Source organism: Dicentrarchus labrax, unplaced genomic scaffold (assembly GCF_905237075.1).
Source record: "Dicentrarchus labrax unplaced genomic scaffold, dlabrax2021, whole genome shotgun sequence".
Lineage (NCBI taxonomy): Eukaryota > Metazoa > Chordata > Actinopteri > Moronidae > Dicentrarchus > Dicentrarchus labrax.
Window position 1 is genome coordinate 10698423 of NW_026136702.1, and position 24416 is coordinate 10722838.

Consider the following 24416-nt stretch of genomic DNA (forward strand, 5'->3'; position numbering starts at 1 on the left):
TGTGCTAGGCTTATCTATGTTGAAAAGACAACCATATTTTGATTGTTTAAAGATAAATGCAACAAAGGCTATATGGTCACATCTTAAGTTAGCAAAATGCTATTGATGTAAATTAGTTTGCTATCAGATGTAACTAGCTTGCTAATAAGAGCAAATCAATCGCTAACTAGTTAGCTAATGATTTAGGTAGAACAACTAGCTTGTTAGCTATCAGTTAGATGTGACTACATATTTATATAGCTTTTAAACTTTTAACCATCATCAAAACTTGGTTGTCCTTTCAACATAGACGAGCCTAGCACAAGTGCAGGAAAGGAGAAGATTCTGATTCTAGCCACGCCCAAAAGCAAACCCTGCTTTATCGTCTATTTTACTCTAAACTGGACCATAATTCACCAAATGAACATCATAATGTATGAAAGAAGACTTGACACTACAGATTGAGGCCATAAACTCATTAGGAAACTGTTTACTGAGTTAATAAATCAAGTGAGAAGTCAGGTCATTTCTCCATAGAGTGAATGGTATTGTTTTTTTATTGCAGTAAATGGAGCTCCCCCTGTCTGCCTTTACATAGAATGCAGGTTTAAGACACTTCTACATTGGCTTCACTTTGCAGACCTGGAAGCTCTGTCCATTATATATACTGTCAATGGCTACACTGCTGTGGTCAATCTGTCAATAACTCTGGTTGGTGTTGAGGCCACGCCCCCTAAAGTCACTGTCCTTTGCGGGTTTCTGATGCATTTTTCAAATTTACAGAGAGGGACGGAGCTAGCAGAACTAAAGAGAGTGTAGTTACACTTTAAGCAGTCTACCATCCACCTTACTTACAGAGACATGAACATGCAAACTCTGCATAGACAAACTGCAGCTGGAGCACTTGGGTCAGGCAGCAGAGCAAACCACTGGGCCACTTTTTTACTTATTTTAACCTAAAAAAATAGATAAAGTTGTATCAGAAGAAGTGAACTTAGACCTACTATAGTCAGTGTTGCTTTCAGACAAAATGATGATCAATTTACACTGTGATGACTTCATGAGACTTCACGTGGCCAAAAGTGCAACAGCCTATTTAACATGCTCCTTGCTTTGTGTAATGTTGAACACACACCTTGTACGGGAACACGCACACACACGAAACTTGTACACATATGTATCATACACATGCACATGTAGAGCTATGCAAATAATCGATTTAGCTTGTTTGAATCTTCCACCATTCATCCAAATAGCACATGTCAATGAGGTGTATTCTCTAATAATCTTTTTTTGTTTATCCCTACTTTTGGCTTTGACAACAAATGTAGAAAACGGAGACAATGTTTAAAAGATTTTTCCTCTGTCAGCCTTTATCCCTTCTTCTTTTCAACATTTAAGAGTAGTTCAGGGCAGTGACTGACACAGCACCATTTATTTGCCTTTAGCAACAGATCTAAGGAGTACGACACACAATAACCTCTGTCTCACAATTAACCAGGTGATCAGAAGTGACATTTTAACTGGAACCACACGTTTCCAGCATGGGACATTTAACATTGTGTTTTTATGTAGCATTCTAGGCTGCACTTGGGGGAGGTCCAGTGGCAAACACAACACAAGGGCTGTCAATCACACTGAGGTTAAATAAACTGAGCAGATATTTATGCCAAAGCCAACAGGCAGGGCAGCGGTGTAATGGGGAAAAAATCGATTTAAAGGAGAGTCTACAAAATCGGGCTAAGCACAATAAATGAAGTGGGGCCAAAACAGAGAGAGACAAATCCTGTCGTTTCCACCATGTTTTACATCTTCCAAGAGTGCCTCAACATTGTGGTTTCCACGGCAGAATTTCAAAACAAATGTTAAAAATCTGATACGGCATCCATATACATAAGCTAAAAGGGTCTGTGTGTGAGTGGGGTTTTGTATACAGGATGTCTGTGTTTTGAAAGGACCAGTAGCACCGAATCTTTCTGTTTGTTGCAACGCAGAGGTTTAATGCACAATCACAACTCACCGTGATTAAACCTTGAATTTGGGCATATGTGGATAAATGTTTGGTGGGCTTGAATGAACACAGCCAGAGTTCCGATGCCTCATGAGATGCTTTGGCTGACTTCCAGAGTAAACAAATTATTTCATTTGACTGAATTCCTGTTGTTCCTTGGTAGTTTTTGTTCAGGGAACTGAAATAAATGTTAATTCAGTCACAGATAAGTGTCAAATATAGGAGCAAAATATAGGAGTGAACATCCTCCTCTTAATGTCACTACAGGACTGATTTTTCTCTGATGCCAAGAGCTCCTCCTGAGGGACTCAATGTTTGATGCATTACATGCAAGCACACAATTGTAAACTTCACTATAATGACTGCTCTGCGTTTGCCAGGCACCGCTGCCAGTCAAAATATTTTTAGAACACAGAGGCAGTGGTGGGATACTGATTTTTCTGTCATTTGTAGGAATAAACATTTTAACCAATCAGTACCAGAAAGTGACTTTTTTCCCCCCTCTGGCCATCCGTGACTCAGACAGAAAAGAAATTGTGGAAAAGGTAAAAGCGGGCCACTTTTTTCCTGTTTAGAGAACAAGGAATGAAAGAGCAGGAAGGGCGTGGAGGAAGTAGAACGAACAGAGAAAGTGTCGTGCAGCCAAAGAACCAGGAATTTTAAAACTTGGAAACTCAAAACAATTGCAACAACCTGTAGCAGAAGGAAGGGGGAAAAATTATTTGAAGGAACAATGAGGTCTGTGTAGAGGGAGAGAGTAGCTTGTTAGCGTAAGAGTGACCTTTCCCCACAGGTGTTGAGATGTTTCTTTACTCATCTGCTGTCTTTGAGAAAATATCAGTTCACTCTCATTGCTCCTCCTATGTCTTTACTCCTGTGATCTTCACTAAGCCTTAATATCTGCCAGAACGTTATCACTAATTTTTTGCCTTATGAGCAGGCTATGATGGATCTACTGTATACCTCTTATACACACATGCTAACACATACACACAGGTACAAAAAGCTGTCACTGCTGCAAAAAAAGTTCACTGAAACACATCTAGAACACAGACTCAAATATGTACTTCCCTTAGGCTTACCCCTTCCGAGGATAACATTAATAATGTCCAAAAGATTAGCTTAGAAATAATTGAAAAAAGATCTTTGTAACTCCAGAACATGCCTGAGAATCAGCATGAAGTTTTCTTCAGTAGCAAATTTTAGTGATGTACTGTAAATCTATTAGTAAATTACAAACATGAACGGCTAATAGCTAATTCAGCATACTTTTAATAGTGCCAATTTGCCAAAATGTAAACAAATTGTGTCAAACTCGAGAAATTGGGGGGCCTATAGTGTCAGACTGGTACAGTATCTGAGCAAAGAGGAATATTTGTGAATTGAGACTGCTGATGATGATGATAATGTAAACCATTTTTTCTGCCGGGGCAAGGAAAAAATATCAAGCAACTTTTTTTTTTAAATCAGCAATTGATTATGTCAATATTTTTTATATATGTGTGCAAATTCCTCTTTGTTAAAAATGTCAGGTTCACTGTACCATGCTGCATTACGTTTGGTTTCTGATTTGGGTTTCCACAAACATCATAACAGTTTAAAGTTGGTTTGTCTTGCTTATACAATCGTAAAATGGAGCAATGGTAAATTTTTCTTTAAAAGGCCATGTAGCACAAATTGCTTTCTTATTTATGTTCTCTACTGAATCCAAAAATCAGTATTTATAACCTTCAGCCAAGTGGACAAATTATGTACATCATTCCTAAAACCTGCACTGTCTTTGGTGAAAGTGTTTTTACAGCCTCATCTTATAAACTAGATAATTTTATAAGCATGGAAGATTACACAAACAGGATAAATAAATGTATTCGACCACTGACTGCACATATCCTGTTACCGAATACCACCAACTCATTGTTTGATGTATTTTCCTGTTTAGGTGTCCTGCTTGTGTTGTTCATGTGAATTTTTGTAACGTTTTACTGTTTTGTTTTAAGTCTGTTGTTTGTTCTTTTATGTGAAGCTTTATTCTGCTGCTTTGGCCAGGACTCCCTTGTAAAATAGATGAAACTCAGTGGACATATTCCTCATAAAATAAAGGTCAAATAAAAATAAATATATAAATAAAAAAGATTGATGAGAGCAGTGAGGGTGAATAAAAACAATCAATATGGACCAAAAAAACAATACACAACATGAATGCTCCCTACAGCTATGAGTAACTTTTCAAATTACACACAGTTGTTTGATCCATTGCTAACATAAAAATATTGATGTGAGTGTCTTTGAAAAATAATGTACAGTAGATCATAAAACAGTTATGTTGTTTTTACTCCAAAGGACCAGTTAATTTAAAACATCTTAAATAAAATAAAAATTTAAAAAGGATAAGTATTATTAGCAATATAATATTTTTGGTGGTCCATCAAGCACCAAACTCTGGTGTGTACTAATGATGTTGACCTTTAGTTCCCTAAAATATAATTAAAACCATCAGTCACTGTTTCACAAGGAGAAATAGTCATTATGCACATTTTTTGCTCTCCATTGGGTTCTTTAAACGTTCTGCTGACATTGCACTGTCCCCATACTAAACTTACAAAACAATTGCTGTGATGAAGATGGCTCCATTAGTTATGGATAATTATGTATTAGTCACACAGCCTTTGCAAAACTCTTTGGTTAGTGGAAGTCATACTGTTTATAGTAATAGATCCATTTGTGTAGTTGGGTTCCGGTTTTTGTGACACAAAACTGAAAAAAAAAACAACTTAAACCTTGAGGGGCATCTAAACTGGAACATGTGCACCAAGTTACATGACACGCATCGTTCCTCATTCCTCTAAACTCTATAGAGAATTTCGACATCTCTCAGGTCAGTGTTTTGGTTTTAACAGCTTTTGGGCAACTTTGCTGTTTTAGTTCAGTCTCAACACTTTAATCAGAGGCAGGAAGTTGTTTTCACAAAAAAAAGTTCTGCTAAACCCACTGTATGCTACCTTCCCAGCACTAAATGTCAGACAGGCAAAGATAGAAATTAGCTGGCGAATAGTGAAGCAAATATTTTCCCGGAGCTCAAAGGACAGTGAGCGTTTGGACTTAAATTTGTCAGGTGGCCAGACAGCAAAAAGTGGAAATTAATGTTTGCTCCATGTCTGCTCAATGTAAAAAAAGATATATTTGACATGTTACAATATAAACATAAAATGGTGAAAAGTCTGTTATGTTTATAGCTTGTTCCGCTGGCCCAAAGTGACCACAACACCTTATTATTTTATCCCACACGCAGACTTTCTTCAGTTGCTTATTAGCAGTAAGACCAATTAACTAGATTAAATTACTTAACATGCATATTTTGTAGCAAATTACTTTGCATCCAATCACATGTTGTAATATTTAACCAAGAGTGATATGTACGGAACAAAACAACCAAAGTCTGAGGCAGCTGAGAACCCAAGAGTTTATCGTCCAGTACCGACAACCTGGAGATCCTGCCCTCAGGTGACTCTTCTCTGTCTCAGTTTCTTTCCGTGGATATCCTGAGAAATGTGTGTAAGAGAGAGAAAGAGATCTCAGGCTCTACCTCACATGAACTCAGAGCAGAGACACAGCATGGGTCGAGTTACTAAACAACAGCATGAATCGAACCTTGTTGGATACAAACAGCAGCCTGCAGTCACAATAATTCTATTTCCATCAACTTCATCAAACACTTTATTCATCTTTTGGAGACAGTTGAAACTCTTCTCCCCAGGCTCTGAATAATAATCAGCTTTGAGAAAAAAAATACATGAATCCATTTCAATAAATATGTAAATAATCTGATGTAAACATACATAGATAACACCAAGATAAGATATAAATTCCTCTCTTGTAGCAGCACAACTGAGGGACTTTGTTGATCAGGGATTTCAGTTCTTGTCATCTGGAACTCGCTTTGTTTACACAAACATCATGCAGCATTAAACATCAATGCACTTTTTGTCTCCCCCAGGCAGAACGGCTCAAAAATCAAACCAACTCAAAGAAGCCAGTACCAAGACTCTACACGTCAACTTTTACATTTTTAGGAAGACATCATATTGCACTATGTATAACCTTTCACTTGTAACAGCATAACATACATACAGTATCTGGACTTACTGATGTCTCCATGTGTCTGAACGGACTTGCTGCACTTTCAAATACAGTACAGGATAAATATTTGACATGTGAGAATTTACATACTGAAATGGACTATACATCATCACTTGGTCCACAAGTTTCATATCTCCACGTCTCTTCCAAAGACATGTGTTGGCACAGAGGTTATCTTGATAGTCAGCATGACAGAGGTTCAAGGACCCAAAGTTTAATTTGCTCCGTGATAAATCTTGATGCACATCTTTTTACAAGAATACATTTAATACCATATTCTTCCTTCAAGGAAAGAAAGAACAAGCTACATGACGCCTTATAATATGGCACACAGTGCTTCTTTTTCACCTCAGTCTTAAAGGATAGGTTCACATTATTTGGCACGGGGACATTGTTTTAAGATGTACTTAAAACAAGACTAAGAGTCTACAGTCATGCTAGCGGCTCCGAGAGGCTGTACTTTGCACAGTGGTACTTTGAGTTAAATGCTAATGTTAGCATGCTAACACACTCGCAATGACAATACGCTATTTCAGCAGTCAACCCAAAGTACAGCTAAGGATGATGGCAATGTTAGTTTTTCAGGTCACCTAACTATTGGACAAATTGAAATTTTGACCTGATGATGAAATGTTTGGGGCTCACCAAAGTTATTTCAGTTCATCCCGAGACAATATGAATGTCTGGACCAGATTCCATGGCATCCAATGGTTGCTGGGACATTTTATTCAAAACCATAAATGTTAACCTCATGGTGGCACTAGAGAAAAGGTCAGGTATTCATCCATTGGGCACCATGGACATCTGAAGCAAGTTTCATGTCAATCCATCCAACAGTTAAGATATTTCAGTCTGGAAAGTGGTGGACCAACCACCAACATTGTCATCCCTAAAGCTGCTAGCATGGATAAACATGAACCTATCTTTTACCTTTGAAATTTGGCACATTTTACACTTTCCCCTGAGGATCATCATCACCCTTCTAGTTATCTCAATTTAATAATGGACATTGTTATTGTTATTAACAATATCAAAAGCTACATTATTAACACTTTAAATACTATTTTGAAAAAAACAACAACATTATCTTCATTTTACAGAAGATACTACAGAAGCTGCTGTGCAGCTCACAGCTGTACAGACGATATGCTTTCATAGCTGCTCCGTCACTTGATGCCCAAATTGGAGTTATCAAAACATTAAAAATGTATTTAGGTAATAATACTGGGCATCAGTGAAGTTTTGGAATTAAATAGCATTATGGCATTTCCATCCACATCTTTACACTTCACAAACTCAGCATGAATAATCATTGACAAGCATGTACAGTTCTTCTTCTGTATAGTTCATACACACTCATTGTTTTTTCTTTATACATTGTCCAATGAGCTCCTTTATTTGCTTATTGGCAGTGTTGAGTAATTTTTTAAATTGGTCAGTCCATCAGCCCCAGGTTGGGTATCCATTCCACTGGGATGAAACATGAAGGCATCAAAAAGCACAGGAGGCTGAACACAAGCACAACTGAACTCAACTGCTGTGGTAAAATATCTTTGTAGGTCTCATTAATTCAGGTATTCGAATATCGAGTTGAAATTAAACTATCCACTGGACTGAAGCAAAACATCTTCAATTCTGCAATAACGTTCCAGTGAGTAGTTTAACTTCAAAGGGACACTGCTCTGGTTTAAGTACACAAGGCTGGTGGTAAAGCAGAGGCTCTGCTGAGGGTTTTGCTCACAGCTAACTGTATGTAGCTAAAGAAGAGGCAAAGGGCTACACTCCCAGAGTTAATTAAGAGATCATGTTATGAGGCGAGTTTAAAGAAAACAAACTGAAAATGGCAAAAGAAAGAAGACCAAAACTGTGGCAACAGAAAAAATATGCAGACACTGAAACAGGGCTTGAGCTTTTTCAGGAGGTCTTGTCTTTTGTTAGACATTGCGTGGGTGTGCTGTCTACTGGCATCAACATCTTTGCTACATAATGATCATCTTTTGTCTCATCAGCCTCCACACATACACACGTTAGTCAGACAGGACGCACCATTTTCCATAACGAGAGACAGAATTTATGCTCCTCGGGCTGCATTGTCTTGTGTGTACTGAAGATTAGAAAGGTACCTGCAGAGAAGTGCAGTACTGTTGAGTAATAGCTTGATGAATGTCATACTATCTTTTTAGTGACTTTTCTTTCAGAAGTTTAGAACTTCCTCTGTCTGACCCTAGAGGGAGCTACAACAGTGTTTCACTGACAAAATGACATATAAACTAATTCCTAAAGGATAATACAAAGGACAGATAGCACTAATGAACTGAAAACTTCAATGATAAGAGAGAGACATTTTATCTGCATCAACATCTCTCTTATTTTTTTAATGTTGTGTGTATGTCAGGTACAATACAATCTAGATGCCTACTTTTTGATCATTGCTGTTTTGATTCTGCATTTTGCTTAATTAAAAATAATCTGCAGATAGATTGAAAGGGATTCGGGTCTCCTACACACACTTGTAACCAACACCCATACTGCCACATACATCAAACAGCTGCAGAGATAACAACCCACACTGTCTCAGTTTTCTCAGAATCAGTCAGTGTGTGTTCGGTTCTCCTATAAGGGCACAGATACTTGTTCTTTGACGTCTCCTCAATGATCAGCAAGCTTTCATCTCACACCAGGTAAGGCTGGGACTGATGGCGCATACACAACCACAACACACCAGACACATGTGCACACTATCAGGGAGACTAGCATGGTCTTACAGGGCCTGGGTTTGCTTTCGTTCCCAATGAGCAGAGACCACAGAGAATATTGCCTGTCTGGGTTGACTCCACAACTCCACGTCTGCCAGAATCTGTGTGAGTGCAGGAACGCATGGCCACTAGCCATAAGTGCGTGTATGTCTCTCACTAGTATGTGTCTGTATGACGACTTGGGCAAGGTTGTAATGCGTGTGTGTGAGTAAAAGAGAGAGAGTGTGTGTGTGTGTGTATGCGTAAAAGTGTGGTGACCTACAGCTGTGATATGGATCACCAGTATCCACTGTTGTGAATGAGAAGGATAAATAATCCAAGGTGCTCTCTGTTAGCTGTTTGATACTAAGGCCAAATGCATGTGAACAGAGCATAGAACCAAGCAGTCCCACAGCAGGCCCAATTTGCCAGCATTCAAAGCAGCTTGACCCCAACCCACCTGACATGAATGCAATCATTGAGCGAGAACGGAGAACATTGAGTGTCCCAGGAGGCTGGTAGTTTTCCTCCTTCCAGATTTCAGGGCTGCTGCACAGACCTAAGACTGCACTGCCAATGTGTCAGCAGATCGACACAGTGACACTGAAACAATTAAGCATTGACGTCCAATCTAATCAAGGAATAAGCCTGGTGATTCATCTATACGACAGAGATGGTGTGACTCATGGAAACAGACGTGATGGAATGAGAGTAAATGTGAATGGAAAAATTGGAACAAAAGAAATTATGATTATTTTGGTTTGGATAGCTGTTGGAGAGTGAATGATATTCCCTCACAGACACTCTGGATGTTGGCTTTTACATCTGTCTACTGCCTTTGTGTGGGTTCTGTTGCACTTGTGTTTATTCTGTTGCGTATTCAGTGTGTTTGTGTGAGCCAGCTCTTATTCTCGAGGTGGTACATCGTAGACCCAAACAGGGAGATGCGTGAATGCTGTGGATCACCTCCTCGCCTTTTTCTCTCCACTTGTCTTAGAACCTGGTGCTCTCATGTTTCAGCATGCGGATGTTGGTAAGCGTCCCGCTGCCCCTGTGGTGGTACCCGTAAGCCTGGCGCTGCCCCTCCAGTCACCGAGCGCTGCTGCCTGCCGATGACATGCTGCTGCTGGGACTGGAGCTGCCCGACCCCCGGTCTTCAAACACGCTGATCTCTAGCTGAGGACACGAAGAATGTCAAGGATCATCATGATGGAGAGAGTATTAAAATACAGGGCGGACTTCAAAATCGACAAGTTTCTGCACTGCTTACACCACATTTTTCATTCCGGAGTGTTGTAATGTTATATGGGGGTGCACAACCCAGATGAGGTGAACTCATGAGATGTTACTTGGAGAGATCAGTGACTGAATGTTTCCTGTTGCTCTCCCATTGGATACTGCTTATTTCCCATCTCAGCCTCGTCTCCAAGGTACTCCAAATACCATCGCATCTTGTTTTTGGCTATGATAAAATCATGTTTAAAAAGGAAGCGTGTAACATCTGGAACTCATGACAAGGTCGAGATATGTCTCAATATTGCTCAAATTAGATGTGCGGATTGGCCCACTCAAGGGTTTTTGACTTGCATCTCAAAAAATAGCCTGGGGCTGGCAATTCAAGGCAAAAGTCATTTTGTCTTCATTAGGCTTTTATTGCACCCAATATGGCTTGGCTCTAGCCCTAATGGTCCCAATATGATGGGCAACAAGACCAGTATCAAAGCAAGAATTCATTTACTTAAATTGGTCCTTAATAATAAAAAAAATATTTATCATCTAAACAAGAGATACAAATGAGACACATGCTTCTCCTCCCTGGGAGAATGATTTCTCTAACTAGCCTTCACAAACAGAGGCCATATTGTATAGGACTGTATTGACTAATAAGTATTGGTAATAGGTTGGCCCCATGACTTGAAGTCTGTTCCTTGAGCCAGGCCTGTGTGATGGTCTACTGGACACATTCTTTCTCTCCTTCTGCCTTTTAACTACATGGGAAACTGTGCTGGGATCACTCCGACTGACAAAGAGAGACACTGCTGAAAATCTAAACTATAAAAGAATATATACGACGAATGAAGTGAATAGTTAGAAGCATTTAAAAAAAGATTCTGATACAATATCTTATTTTGGGGTGATAAAACAGAAGAGGATGGCTTGAGCAAAAAAAACCTCATTATCATAAGTGCATACACACCTTAGGCTGCTGATTCATCACATCACCTTGTATTTTTCACCTTTTGTTTTCAAAGGACATTCGACAGAGCATGCATGCTTTTTTCAGCCCTGCCCTGCTTCAAATGTACTCCTGGGAAGGATAGTTGGTCATTGAACAGCTCCTCTACAGCAGCTGGAGTTTAAGTGCCTTGTTCAAGGACACCTTGATGGTAATATATGAGGAAGATATATCCAACCCAGATGTTTCTAGCAGTGCTTCTAACTGGTGACCTTCTACTTATGATGCCTAATTAAAACCTCTAAACTAATGCCACCTCCTATCAGTCTTCTATATGCCTGCCTGTCCTGTCTGGGCATTTATCATACTTTAGCGTGAGTGAAGGATACAACCCGCATTCCTCTCTCTATGGGGTCTGTGAGCAGCAGACCTCTGGGAGCATAGATCTTCTCATTCTGCTCCTGGATGTAGCCTGATATCTTCTTCAGCACCTGGTATAAAACAGGGGTGTGGAGAGGGGTTAGAGGAGGACAGAGGTACATTTGGAGAAAATCCAGATTTGATTAGAACAATTGGAGGCAAGATGAAAACCTACATGTGGTCTGGCAGAAAATAATCTGAACAGACATTACAACTGAGGATCCATTACCTGCATATTACTATTCAAAGTGCACCTAAGGGTACCTACAAGAAGCTAAACATGGGCAGGGCTGCAACAACTTTAACCTCCTTCTGTGCTGTCTTGGGTGGAAAAAATGAAAAATGGAAGAAATTAGTTTGCAGTCCTTCTGTGCATAGTTAGCATACGGCATATGATACTGACTCTCGCGAGTCATTGGCCGTCTTTATTTTTCCTTAACATTATAATCTAAACTCAAAGTAATTCCATTATGCTCTAAGTACGGCAGTTATTTTTATACATAGTTCCAAGCCACTCATGTCAAGCAAGGCTGCATGAATTGAATTACTAAAATTGACGAGCCTGAGCTTTTTTCTTTTTGAAGTTTTCCATTTGGAAGCTTTAGTTCCTAATTCCAAAGATGGCTCTCTCAGGCTAAATGTCATGCCTTGGTTAACTGTCGGGGCAATTTGGAAACACTCTAAAATGTGAGGTGGACAGTTTATTTAGATTGCATTGGCAGTGGTCTTATTTCTCAGTTTTGGAAGTGAGTATTGCATCAACTGTGCAAAAACCACAGAGCAGCAGTGGAGTGAAGCTAAGCACTAAGTTCAGACCATGCCTTGGCACACAAATTCAAAGAAGCATGCCTGTATACATCTCCTACGCATTACAACTACACACACAGTTTGCCCTGGAGACTAGAAGACTGTTTAAGAAAACCTAGCTGTGATGTAGTCCCAGGTTGCTGCTGATAGCAACCAAATGACTGCTGACTGATGGCCAGGGATGCTAAATGCACAGATATTAGCTAAAGTGGCATCATTAGAGCAGCTTATTCAGCCTCAGATATGCCAATGTGGACAGCAACAATGCTGATGTGCCATGCCTCCCCTGAACTCTGCCTAACCATATCAATCAGCTAAACCATGCTTTGCTGGGCCTTATGTGCAATGAGAAAGCTGCCACGACTCCTAAAAAGGATTTTGCAGTCTTTAGCACATCTGCGTGTCCATGCTGAAACAATACAAATTTGTATCACTTCAAGAAAAATGACAGCATGACATATTGTATGAGTATGTACTGTATGTTAAAGGAAAACACTGGTCTTTTCATAGCTTTAGCATCAGTTTCTACTCACCAAGTTAACGGCTGAGATCTGGGAACACATTGCTAAAATTAAGTCCAATTGGGCAAGAAACATGAGCAGTCAGATGATCAGATAAGTTGTAAACAAGCAAACGGTTTAGCCATATTATCTACAACTTTATTAGGACGTAAAACCGAAACTGACTGCACTTGAAAGTTTGATTAACCTAGGGGTTTGTTTAGAACATGTATGATTGTCTGAACATTTGTGTTTCTTTCCCAGTCAGACTTCTTTTAGCACAATGTTAAAACTACAAAAACAGCATTCAAGTCACAAGCTACAATCATCCTTGAAAGTACGCTGTATTTCGATGTAACTTTAGTGTGCATTCCTTAACAGACTCATTCAACATGACAGATTCACATCCTCTTTTGTAAGTTAACTAAAGGTCACTGCAGCACTCTCAGCCTTGAGAGATTAAAACAATAGAGACTGAGCAACACACTGAGCAGTGCTCCTCTGGGATGTCAAAGGCCTGTTACAGCTGCAGGCACAGCTGCTAATATAGTGACCCCTGCTAGTGAAGACTAAACCACAGAAGAATACTTCTTTCTGTCTCCCATTGGAAGAGGAAGAAGAGACTTTTGCTGTGTAATGTCTGGATAATGTTACAACCGGGGAGTAAACAAGAAATGAAACTCCTTAGTGAAAAGCCATTTAAGAAGCCATCAAAAGGCAGTGGTTTGCTCCATCGCGCTGCTTTAAATCAGTCAGATCTATGTCGAGTATACCTAAGCAGAAAGCATCAGTATTTGGCTTGGAACAATGACAATATATTCTCAAAAGTCTTAACACAACTGTGTCTTTTGTTAAAACTCCGATCAAAGCGAATCAAACATCATGGAGAGGAAGCAGAAACACACGGAGGAGAGCCCTGACTAATAGGTTTATTGTGGTGCAGGGAAAAGGCCAGTCCTTTCACTGCTAGAGAGTTCTCGGGGCAGCTCAATCGTCTTCAGCGTAACAATATGACGGTCAAGTGTACAAGCTGTGCCTCTGTTGTACTGGCATGTGTGTGTGACAGCCCTTCTGGGAAAAGCTCTGTGTGTGTGTGTGTGTGTGTGTTTTTTGTGTGTGTGTGTGTGTGTGTGTGTGTGTGTGTGTGTGTGTGTGTGTGTTTATATTGCCTATAAGAAGCAAAGGTGTCACAGTCTCATTGAAATTGCAGTTTCATGCATGTTATGAGTGTGTATTCCTCCGCCAGAATGAAAGCTGTTTATGTCACAAGTGCAATATAAAGGGACTGATGTGTGTATTCATGTGTCTGAGAGAGTCCAAAATGTGCAGCCACATTCTTGTGAATAACACAGGATGAAAAATAGGAGATGGAGGGCACATACTATGCGTAAGGGAAGCTTTATGAATGCTTGTGTGCACATGTATCTGTTCTGACATGCTGGGAGCAATCAGTGTCTTTTGATGGGGTGAGATATAAGCTTCAAGGGCTCTGGGTGCTCCAATGAATCTGAACACTGATCCATGCTCAGTGGTGTGTGGCCTCTTTATCAGCACACACACACGCGCACACACACAGCATCTACTTGGGTGGGTATATTTGATCATCGTCAGTCATAACGTCATTCAGCCAAGATGATTAAGTTAAACAAGTAAATAAACAACTCTCCTGTTGGGCTGATAGTATCTCAGTGTCTCAATGGAGCGGCACCCAGCTGACAGGGAGATGAAAGGAGCCCCAGAACAGACTATTTCTGCATGGCTTCAACACAGCAATAAGTCCTTTTGTGCTACTTGGTCAAGCTCCCAGTCCCTCTGTACCGCTTTGATAAAGAAATGTTTACAAAACGCAACAAGACTAGGGAGATGAATGTTGTGGGTGACAGAGATCAGAACAGAGAGGCATGCTGGGACTTCACGCCACTCCAGTTTCTTCTAAAACACCGGCAGGTACTGATACAGTCACAAGAGGATTAATCAAACTCACTGTGTATGTGTCTGTGTTATGCATGCGTGTGTTCTTGTTCCATCTCATGGAGCGACAAGCGGCAACAGAGGTTTAATCACCCGCCCTTTTCTCAAGATGGACATCTTGGTTGCGTTGAAGGTAAATGTCATGTCACAGCTGGCGTGCCATGCCTTGCCCACTGGTACACAGGTGTAGCCTTTGGAGCGGGTTTTAATAGTGGACGGACTTCTGAAGGGAACATTGTGCAAAACAGAATCAGATCTTATCTCCTTTTTTTTTGGCTCTGCTGCCTTGTGTGTTCTGACCTCAGAGAGTCATAGTTCACTCAAACACACATTTGAATGCTGTTGTGAGTGAGAGAGAGGTGGCTTCCATAAAAATGGACAAATACGACAGTAAATGAGTATTTTGGATAGACGGTGGAGTTTATAATAACCAGCTGTAAATGATTTATGGTGGAGCTGAAATATTCCTACGATGGCATTAATATTCTACTGCACACTAATAGGACCCAGATCCATTCAATAATCTTCATACCTTTAATATTTTAATATTAAAATTATTTAATGCTTGAATATTTCTAAGACGGTCCTGGGTTTGAACCTGCTGCCCGCTGGGGCCATTCTGTGTGGAGTTTGTATGTTCTCACAGGGCTTGCATGGCTTTCTTCCAGGTGCAGAAGACTTGCAGGATATTTGCAGGATATATAATAGGGTAGGATTGCTAAATTGCCTGTGGGTGTGAATGGTTGTTTGTCTATATGTATTAGTTGTGTGAAAGACCTGTCCAAAGTGTACTCTCCCTCTTATCAAATATAAGCTAAGATAGACTCTATAGCCCTACTGCAACCCTCAACAGGATACGCGGGTTAGAAAATGGATAAATGACTATTTATCTATGTACAGCACAAGACCACTGAGACAAGCTGTGTTTTTTCCCATAAGGCTTCATCAGTTTTCTCTGTGATCCAAAATATAACAGACTGTGTTATGAGATTGTGGCTTCTGAAATAATGTTTGAAGTTTCTATAGAGGGTCTATTTTAGCTGCAGAAAGATAAAACACTGAGTAACCATACCCAAAAAAGCTCTATAAAAAGTCCAGCTTACTGTGCTCTAAGGAAATATTTAAGTTATTAAAGCTGTGGGGGCTTTAAGGAGTAATTAAACATTTTGGGAATGTTTGTTTTTATTCCGAGAGAAGATGAAAAGGTTGATACCACTCCCGTGTCCTTGCGTTAAGTATTGAGCTAAAATTTTGACTTGTCGTTGTTGAAAACACAGGTTTTACTAAAATCAACGATGGCTCAGTTCTATTCAAGTGTGCCAGTAAGTCATGTACAATACCAAGACCCTGAAACTGAAGCAGCTACATGAAATTCAGCCATCAATGATTTTATTATTTACACCTGTGCTTTTGAGACCTGTTGGCCTATGTTAGCATAAAGGATGGAAGCAGGGGTAAACGGCTACCCTGTCCAGAGTAAAAGAAAAAACATATGCCTCCCAACACCTCCAAGCTCACTAACTGTCTATCTGTCCATCGTTACAGAACATAACACTAAATCACCAATTGTCGTTTGTTTACAGACTAAACAAATGAGATACAAAGTATTGATAAGAAAGCTTTAGAGATTTTGAACTTTGGAGAGAGCAAGGCTAGCTGCTTCCCCATGCTTTAAGTTTATTGTTAATTGCCTACTGGCTCTCTATAAACACACAAACATCAGAGTGGTATGATCTCATCTAACTCTCAGAGACAGAGCAAATACAAGTGTTTCCTAAAACTATCTGTGTTTAATTCTTATTTTTCGCACTCCTCTTTGCATAGATAAAACCTCTTTAGGTAAATGCTCTTTCTAGTCCACAGGTGGTAATGTGGTCATTTTGTGTGCTAGCATTTACGTGTGCACAGGTTTATTACCTTCTCATAGCGTGTCTCCATGCAGAGGAAGATGATATAAGCTGTTGCACAAGCCAGACATCCCTCCAGGTACGACTGACCTCCAATTTTTTCTGCCTCCACATAGTAAGAGTTCAGGGTCTTCACCGTCTCCTCAAGCAAGGTTCGCTCAATCTACTTACAAACACAAACAAGCATCCAGGTAGAGGTATATGGAGGCCTGCACACATCATAAAGACTGCGAAAGTGAAAAGTGTTCTGGCATTATTGTGGGAGCAAGCTGTTCAGCTGCCAAACATACCAGCAGCATTCTTCTCAACCAAAAAACACACCTCACTTTCAGAATATGAAGAAACAGCTAAGGTGAAAAATTGCTTGAATGCGTAGTGGTTTGAGCATCTGAAAGAGAGCATTTACAGTGAAGGGATACAGATTTTAATTTTTTTCTGATGGTCCCTTTACTTTGACTCCTTTTGTGTTTCTTGCTTTGCGTGTGTGTGTGGACTGTCTGCTTCAGATGCTAATTGCTAGACAAACCTACAATAATACCCCTACATAACACCATTCACAAATGCTCAAGCTAAAAAGAGCTAATTTGCACCTCAAAGAAAGTGTTAAGTGAGAAAATAAACACAAGGCTTCTTCTTCTTCAGCGTTACCTTCTTCTAAGGACACACAGAAGAGTTTTAATATAGTTGTGACACTTCTATTCTGGTTATGTCTTTGAGTTTGAACTGCAGGATATTAGAGGTCATGCTGCAAAAGTTTATATCCATCTATGGATGGGGTGGAAAGTGCATCTTCAAAGTTATCATATTTTTTCATTATGCTATTAGTAGCTATGCTCCATTTAGAAAGTCTCCTTTACAGCATGTATACGTGTTAGTGTATGACTGTGTGAACACAGACCAATATCCACCGTTCACATGTGCTCTGTTATCCAGGATGCACCACTGTAGTGATCTTGTTAAGCTATATTGTGCCATCCCTCTTCCTGTCTTGGAGAATGTGGATGTTGTTTTAGGTAAATTGGGATTTTGCCAACATATTACATTTGCCTGTGTGTGTATATATATCTGTGAGTGTGTGTTTGTATTTCACTCACCCTGTTGTCAAGCTCTGAGGGGAACTTGGACTGGAAGCGGCAGACAGTACCTTCGCTGTAGTCTCTCTGTATAAACACCTTTGTTACCAGCGATGCACTGTGCCTCAACTCCTGAAGGTTATGGAACTAAGCACACAACAAGGGAAAAGCATGTGTTAAATTTGTGTTCCGAAAATACATTTATCTTCATGTATGTAAAAGAGTAGCAGGTCTCTTTTTGCTTGAGTGTTTCTAGTGCTAGATCAGAAACAGAAAATTCCAGTCCGACCAATCTGGAGATTTACAGTACAGTATATAAAGTAATATGCATAAAAGGGATGAACAGTCAAACTTAAGTTAGACCTATCTCATTATCTACAAATCCACTTCTTCACAGCGGTTCTCAGTAACAAGGCCTTTACAATATTAACATAAAGTTATCCAATATTTCCAGACAGTTTTTAATTGTATTTTTGCCTGACAACATGGGCGAAAGAGGGCTACACAATGAGGGAATGGTACTATGTCACTACATCAACAGCAGTGCAGGCTTAGTTAGCACTCTCACTGCAATCCTCTAACATCAATAGGCCCAATTGCAGTAATAACGAAACACTCTAAAAGACTCCCCTTTAGAGCACTTTGGTGCTGAGTGGTGTGTTTTACACCCAAACAGTCATTCCCTGAGAAGCATACAGCAGCGACCAAGTGGGCCAGTGTAACTTGTCCCCTGCTGATCTAAATTACTCCCCTCAAAAGGATGGTAATTATAGATATAGTGGGTGTGTGGAGGGAGGGAGAGGGAGGGATGAACAAAAAGGGGGTGAGAAAATAGTGAGAAACTTAAAGAGAGGTATGAGTTTTTTATTAACTTCAGAGCCTCAAATAATTTAAGGAACTCCATATTTTATGAAAAATCTGTTTTCATTTCAAATACAATATTTTCAAAATTTTATTCTTTGGCTATCACATCCAAAGTCTGGCTAGCTACTGCAGTGTTGTTATCAATAAAAGCAAGCAGAGCCTCTGTTTATGATTTTACCTGCATGTATAAACCCTAGAGTCATTGCCATGTAAGCAGACATAGTACAGTGCCAGCCTTTCATCTCTATATAGGGTGTATCACTCACAACTAGGAATAGCATCCAAGCTGCTATTTTTGTCAGCTAAAAGCCAAAATCATCTCACAGCCACTAGATCTTTCTGTCTGCCAGAGCTTTTAATATCTGTCTTTTTCCCTTCTCAGTCTTTCTAACACTGCCCCCCCCTCCTCATCCTCCTCCTCCTCCCGCGCTATCTTCAGGCCATCATGATGAACAACAAGTCACTCTATTAATAGAAGCAATTATCAGCACAAGATTGAGCATCATTTATCCAAGTTAGAATCAGCTGGCCGAGAGTCAGGTTCATTAAGATTATACACGTCCTTTGCTTGTGAGTGTGAGAATGTGTATGTGTACGTGTATGTGTATGCTATGTGTATGTGTATGTGTATGTGTATGTGCATGTACACAAATGGAACATGCTGTATTAAAAGTAGAGGTAGGGTTAGGGTTAAACTTGTAGGTTAAACTTGTTTACTTCAAACAGATATTAGCAGTAAAATGTTCTCAAGTATCCAAAGTAAGAGTTCGCTGCCAAATGTAAACCCTAATATGTCCAGCTTTCTGTATTTTCATGCTTTCAGATTTGTTAAAAAAAGGAAGAGGGGAGAAAGGGAAAGAAGAATGGTAAAGGAGGAGAGACAGAAAGGAAGAAAGAAGGAATTAAAAACATTAGAAGAAAGAGGAAATATGGAAGGAAAGAGGAAGATAAATGAGATAGACATGGGAATACTGAAGGGAAGGCAGATGGAAAAAGAGATGGAAAAAAGTAAAATAAAGGAGAGAAGGAAAGAGAAGAAAACAAGAAGGAAAGAGGTAAAGAAAGAAGAAAGGATGCAGATGTTTTAGTCGACAGGAGTCTAGTCCAGAGGCATCTGAGTGAAATGATTCACATGCGCTGTGTTCAGGCCAGTGGGACGTCACAGTGTGTTTTGGCCTGTCATTGTTGACCTACTGACCTCCGCCTTACATCTCTGTGCTACATGTAGCTCGCAGCTGAGCAAAGCAGGCAGGAGTCATGTGTCTCTGAGGCCATCAATTAAAACACTGAGTACATTTATTTGTCCTGACACAGGATCTCGGAGGATGATTTTAATGAACGTGGAAACATGTGTTCCAGAGTTTTAAACTGATTAGCCTGATGGGGATCTTGTGGTTAAAGGTCAAAAAGGATACATCTGACAAAAGTGGTCCAAAACACTGTAGTGCTTACATATTGTGACACCCTGTTCCAGCATTTGAAATGAGAGGCAATATGTTTCCTTTTTTAACATCAGTGTTAAGGCCTCCTAGATTTCCTGAAAACAAAACTGAGTAAATGTTTCGCATGTCACACTGTGCGAGATAGCTTTATTAAAATCTTTGGTCACAATTTCTGTCAGACTGTACAATCTCAGTTTAATTGTGTAATGAATGTGTGCTGAATTGTAGTGCTATGATGTAAATGGAAGAAGTATATGAGAACAAAGACATGTCACCAGCTTGCGTCAACCAATCCGAGCCTCTTTTATGTTTTTGAAAATGGAGATCGGCAAAGGTTTTCCCTTCCCACAAACTTTTAAAAAAAATTTTGCCTCCATCGTTTTGGTTTGTGTGTATTATTCCTAAACTTTATCACAAAATGTTGCTTACTAAGTGTCGCGGTTTGGTCCGTAGTCAGAATTTTTGGTCACTTAAATAGATCCCCAGTGTGTTCTGTGTTTTCTCTGTTTTGACAACAAAGATTTTACCACATTGCTCTCACAATTGTCAACTTTTGTCTCAGACAGCCTAATATTGCCCTTATCCTGACACAATCACACCTACAAAAACATAAACTCTCTCTCACACACACAACATGCAACCCACGTTTAAATATTGACCAGGGCTTGTCTTAATATCCCGTTCATTGTTATGTGTTATATGTAAATATTATGAAAACGTACAATGTGCTACAACAGCTATACTGCATTGATACTAAAGGACTTCATGAAATATTTCTTTGGTCACATGGTGTTGATGTTACTGACAAAGTGGCCTTGGCTGTGCCCATTTATGCATTTAAGATAAATGTTTTCTGTTGGCAGAGTGCTGATATTTACTTTCCTGCGTGGGTGATCCGGGTTCAAATCCAGTCTATTACTGTGTCTAAATATAGTACACAAGCAGAGAGCAATGTTAAAATGTCATACTGATCACACAGGATTCTATTAAGGAGCTCTGCATCGCATTGCACTGCCTGACCTCTTCTTCCACCAACACAACTATTACTTTTAGTCTAGTTTACATTTGTTTGCACATTCATTAAATGCAGAGGTGAAATAAACAAAGTGAAAATAAGCTACAAAGGGAGGACTTATCAGTAGAGGAAAACTGCTCATAGTATGACATAATAGGGATTTAAACTCTACACAGTTCAAAGTTTTATGACAAAGGATTTTCTAGGGAAATTTCACTGGTGCACAAAAAAATATAAATTTCATATTGTATAAGCAGAAATAGCCACGGTCTATTCTACGTCAGTCTAAATCAAAAGTAAAATATAACAACTTTTAATGTACTTTCTTTATCATTTCATTTTATTCCAACTCTGATACCCCCCCCTCACCTATTTATTTGCTCCAGCTTGAATCTGTGGGACTGTGTGACTCTCATGGTCATAACGTTTCCTAGTTTAGTCACTCCGACTCAAGAAACACACAGCGACAGCATGGGTGAGTGCTGCCAGTGGGCAGACATTGCAAAGGGCACACACGATTACAGCGCGCACAGTAAATGCACTCAGGGTTAGACATTTCATTCTCATCTCACAGCTCTTTCAGCATTTTTCTTACTGTCAGCTCTCCCTTTTCATCTCTTCGTAATATAACCGGTTTTCTGCCATTGGGAGCAGAATTTTTCAGGTTTACTGCCAAGCTGGGCTAACCAGAGGTCTATAAATCATTAAAGTTTAGACAGTGTTGACAAAACAGTCAAATTTCCATGACATCTAGGTGGAAGATCAGCGACTGTGGGACCAAAGCTGGAAGAGGAAATCTTTTTTTGGATAAAGGTGGAGCATTGTTTCAACAGAGAGCTGAGCTTTTTGCCAACCTCTGAGATGATTACTGTGCTCCGACACATTATTCGTCAACAGCGTAATCCTCGAGCCAGGGCTAGTCTGCAGGCTGAGAGGAGGATCTGGCAGTAGTGGACTTAATGAATCCAAAGACCGTCCATGCAGCACAAACAGTCTGCGGTATGAGCTGATTGTTACTCAGTCACTTAACGTGGTCATTTGCTGACTTGGCATACTATAAATGTCAAAGAATGAGTTGTAATATAAAGTGACACAGTGAGGGAGGGGGAGCGGGAGAGAGAGAGAGAGAGAGAGAGAGAGAGAGAGAGAGAGAGAGAGAGAGAGAGAGAGAGAGAGATGGGTGGGTAAAAGCATGGCTATGAAGTACTTTAAACTGTGCTGCTCATCTCAAACTCCAATCACTGATGGATACAAACTGCAGCAGCCTGTTCACATTAAATATGCCATGGATAATTGATGGACCTTGGACATAAAATCTGTCCTGGTTCCACACACTGTATGTGTTTGTGTGCATGCATGTGTGTCTGTGTGTGTGGTGTGTGCAATTGATGGGGCTTGGACAGGGATACTGGCAGACCACCAGAGGAAATCAGGGCCACTCTGGCAATGTCTTGCAGGCTCAGGAAGATGAAAAAACAAAAACAAAACATGAATCCTGCCCAGCTTAGTGTCCACTGCACCTTTACCTGCACTATCATGCTTGAATTACAGCTTCACTCACTCATAAATTGGATGTTTCAGGTGTATCTAGCACACACATACATATACTATACACATACTGTATGCAGTAATGACTCCTCTAGTGGGATCATTATTATGATAACTAAGGCAATGTCTTCAGCATTATGGCGACATCACCAAGGACATAAAAGGGAGGGGGGAGATGCGCTGCTGGCCTGAGAGCTACCAGGCATTACTGAGGCTAAAAATACACCCACAAATTCTGTTGATGCTGTCTGGAGTAACTAGTTGTACTATGTGACACTGCCTGAGGAATACTATTTATGTCATGGCATCTTCTGCTCAGTGCTGTGTAGAGTTGCCGGCCATGTTAACTATTCCAGGCATGGAGAGAGTATGACACCAGAGAGCCAAGCGTGGAAAGCTGTTTCAATATGTGGGCTCATTTAAAATGCAAGGACAAAGCCTTGTCAAGCTGATTTAAAAGTATGACAGAGGGAAAGACAGAGAGAGAGAGAGACTGTCCCTGTCCATGGTGCTGACTGCTCCATCATCATCACTCTCATCAGTCTCCTAAGCTTTGAGCCTACTGGATATCCTCCACCTGAGTGACATTGGTTTCTGTTTCTGACTTGACAATGTATAAAAAAAAGAAAACTATGTAGGCTATGCTAAAAAGAAAATGAAAAAACTGTCAGTTCATATCTGTCTGTAATTACAGGGCTCATAAACAGTGATCAAAGTATGTGAAATCTAACCTCCTGGATGAAAAATGATTTCTTTCGTGAAGATAAGGTTACATGACTCGACTTCAAATTCACAATAAGCCAGCCATTTGACTGAATTAAGGCAGTCGAACCACGATAAGCCACAGAAATGGGAGGCACAACAAGCAAGACATTTCAGTTTACAAGACTGCATTTCTCAACCTGCATTTCTTTTTTTTTTTTTAAATGATAATAATAATAATAATAATAATAACAAACGGAGGGACGGAATATTTTCCCGGCTTTTGTTTATTTAATAAGAAAATATAAAAAGAAAAGGCAGCAGAAGAGCCGCCTTACCTCTGTCGCCATATTGCAGTAAGAAGGTGCAGGATCTGTCCCGTGCTGAAATCACCGACAACCGTTTGCTGCTCGTGCTGTGTGGGACAACGCGACTATAGAGCTTGACAGGAAGACCGGAGGCACGAGCTCCAGTGCGTGTGCGAGTGCGTGGCTGAAGCGCGCGCCTGCGAGTGTTATCGCGGGATGCGGGGGGGGGGGATATGCTAATTACACAAGAATTTCTATTAATGCATAAAAGGAGAATAATTCAGTCCTCAAGGTCAGACTTTAAAAAACGAGGTTACTGTTTGTTTTTGTGGCGCATTTTTGTGAGCTGGTAATAATTCCATTGATAATCAATCATTCCAGTAGAGTGCCACGGTTTCTGTTTGATATTTACAATCCAGTCCAAGCACAACTCACATTTCTACACTGAAAGGCAAGAGAATAATACCAGAGGATTAAAATGTTCATCTGATAATACACTAATGCAATCCTACATACAATGTCTGCACTGTATGTGGAGCTCCCTTAGGAAAAGTAGCTTTATTACTACTATAATAACTTTTGTAAGAGTGGTAGGTTATCAGAGCAAATCTCTATATTGCTATGACTGTAAGAATAATGTTACACGGATACCCATGAGCTAAAAATAAGATCATTACTCAGTCACCAGTGAGTGACAAAGTGAGTCCCCCTGGGAAATATTACAGTGAATTTATTGTTAAGCATGAATCACTTGTTACAGCCAGCATGCTTTAAGGCTTCAGTTTTTTCACATTGAAGCCAGTTTTTATATTTAAGCAACA

At 40.0% G+C, this 24416-nt stretch overlaps 1 protein-coding gene across 1 annotated transcript; it reads right to left on the reverse strand.

Moving 5' to 3' along the window:
- Positions 1 to 5686: 5686 nt before the first annotated feature.
- Positions 5687 to 23746, reverse strand: golga7bb (golgin A7 family, member Bb). Its single transcript, XM_051377872.1, has 5 exons — positions 23626 to 23746; positions 17738 to 17863; positions 16654 to 16806; positions 11428 to 11529; positions 5687 to 10038 (listed from the first exon to the last, which is right to left on the reverse strand). Exons 1-5 carry the CDS (start codon positions 23635 to 23637, stop codon positions 9952 to 9954), a joined length of 480 nt encoding a protein of 159 aa, XP_051233832.1. The 5' UTR covers positions 23638 to 23746; the 3' UTR covers positions 5687 to 9951.
- Between the last annotated feature and the right edge of the window lie 670 nt (positions 23747 to 24416).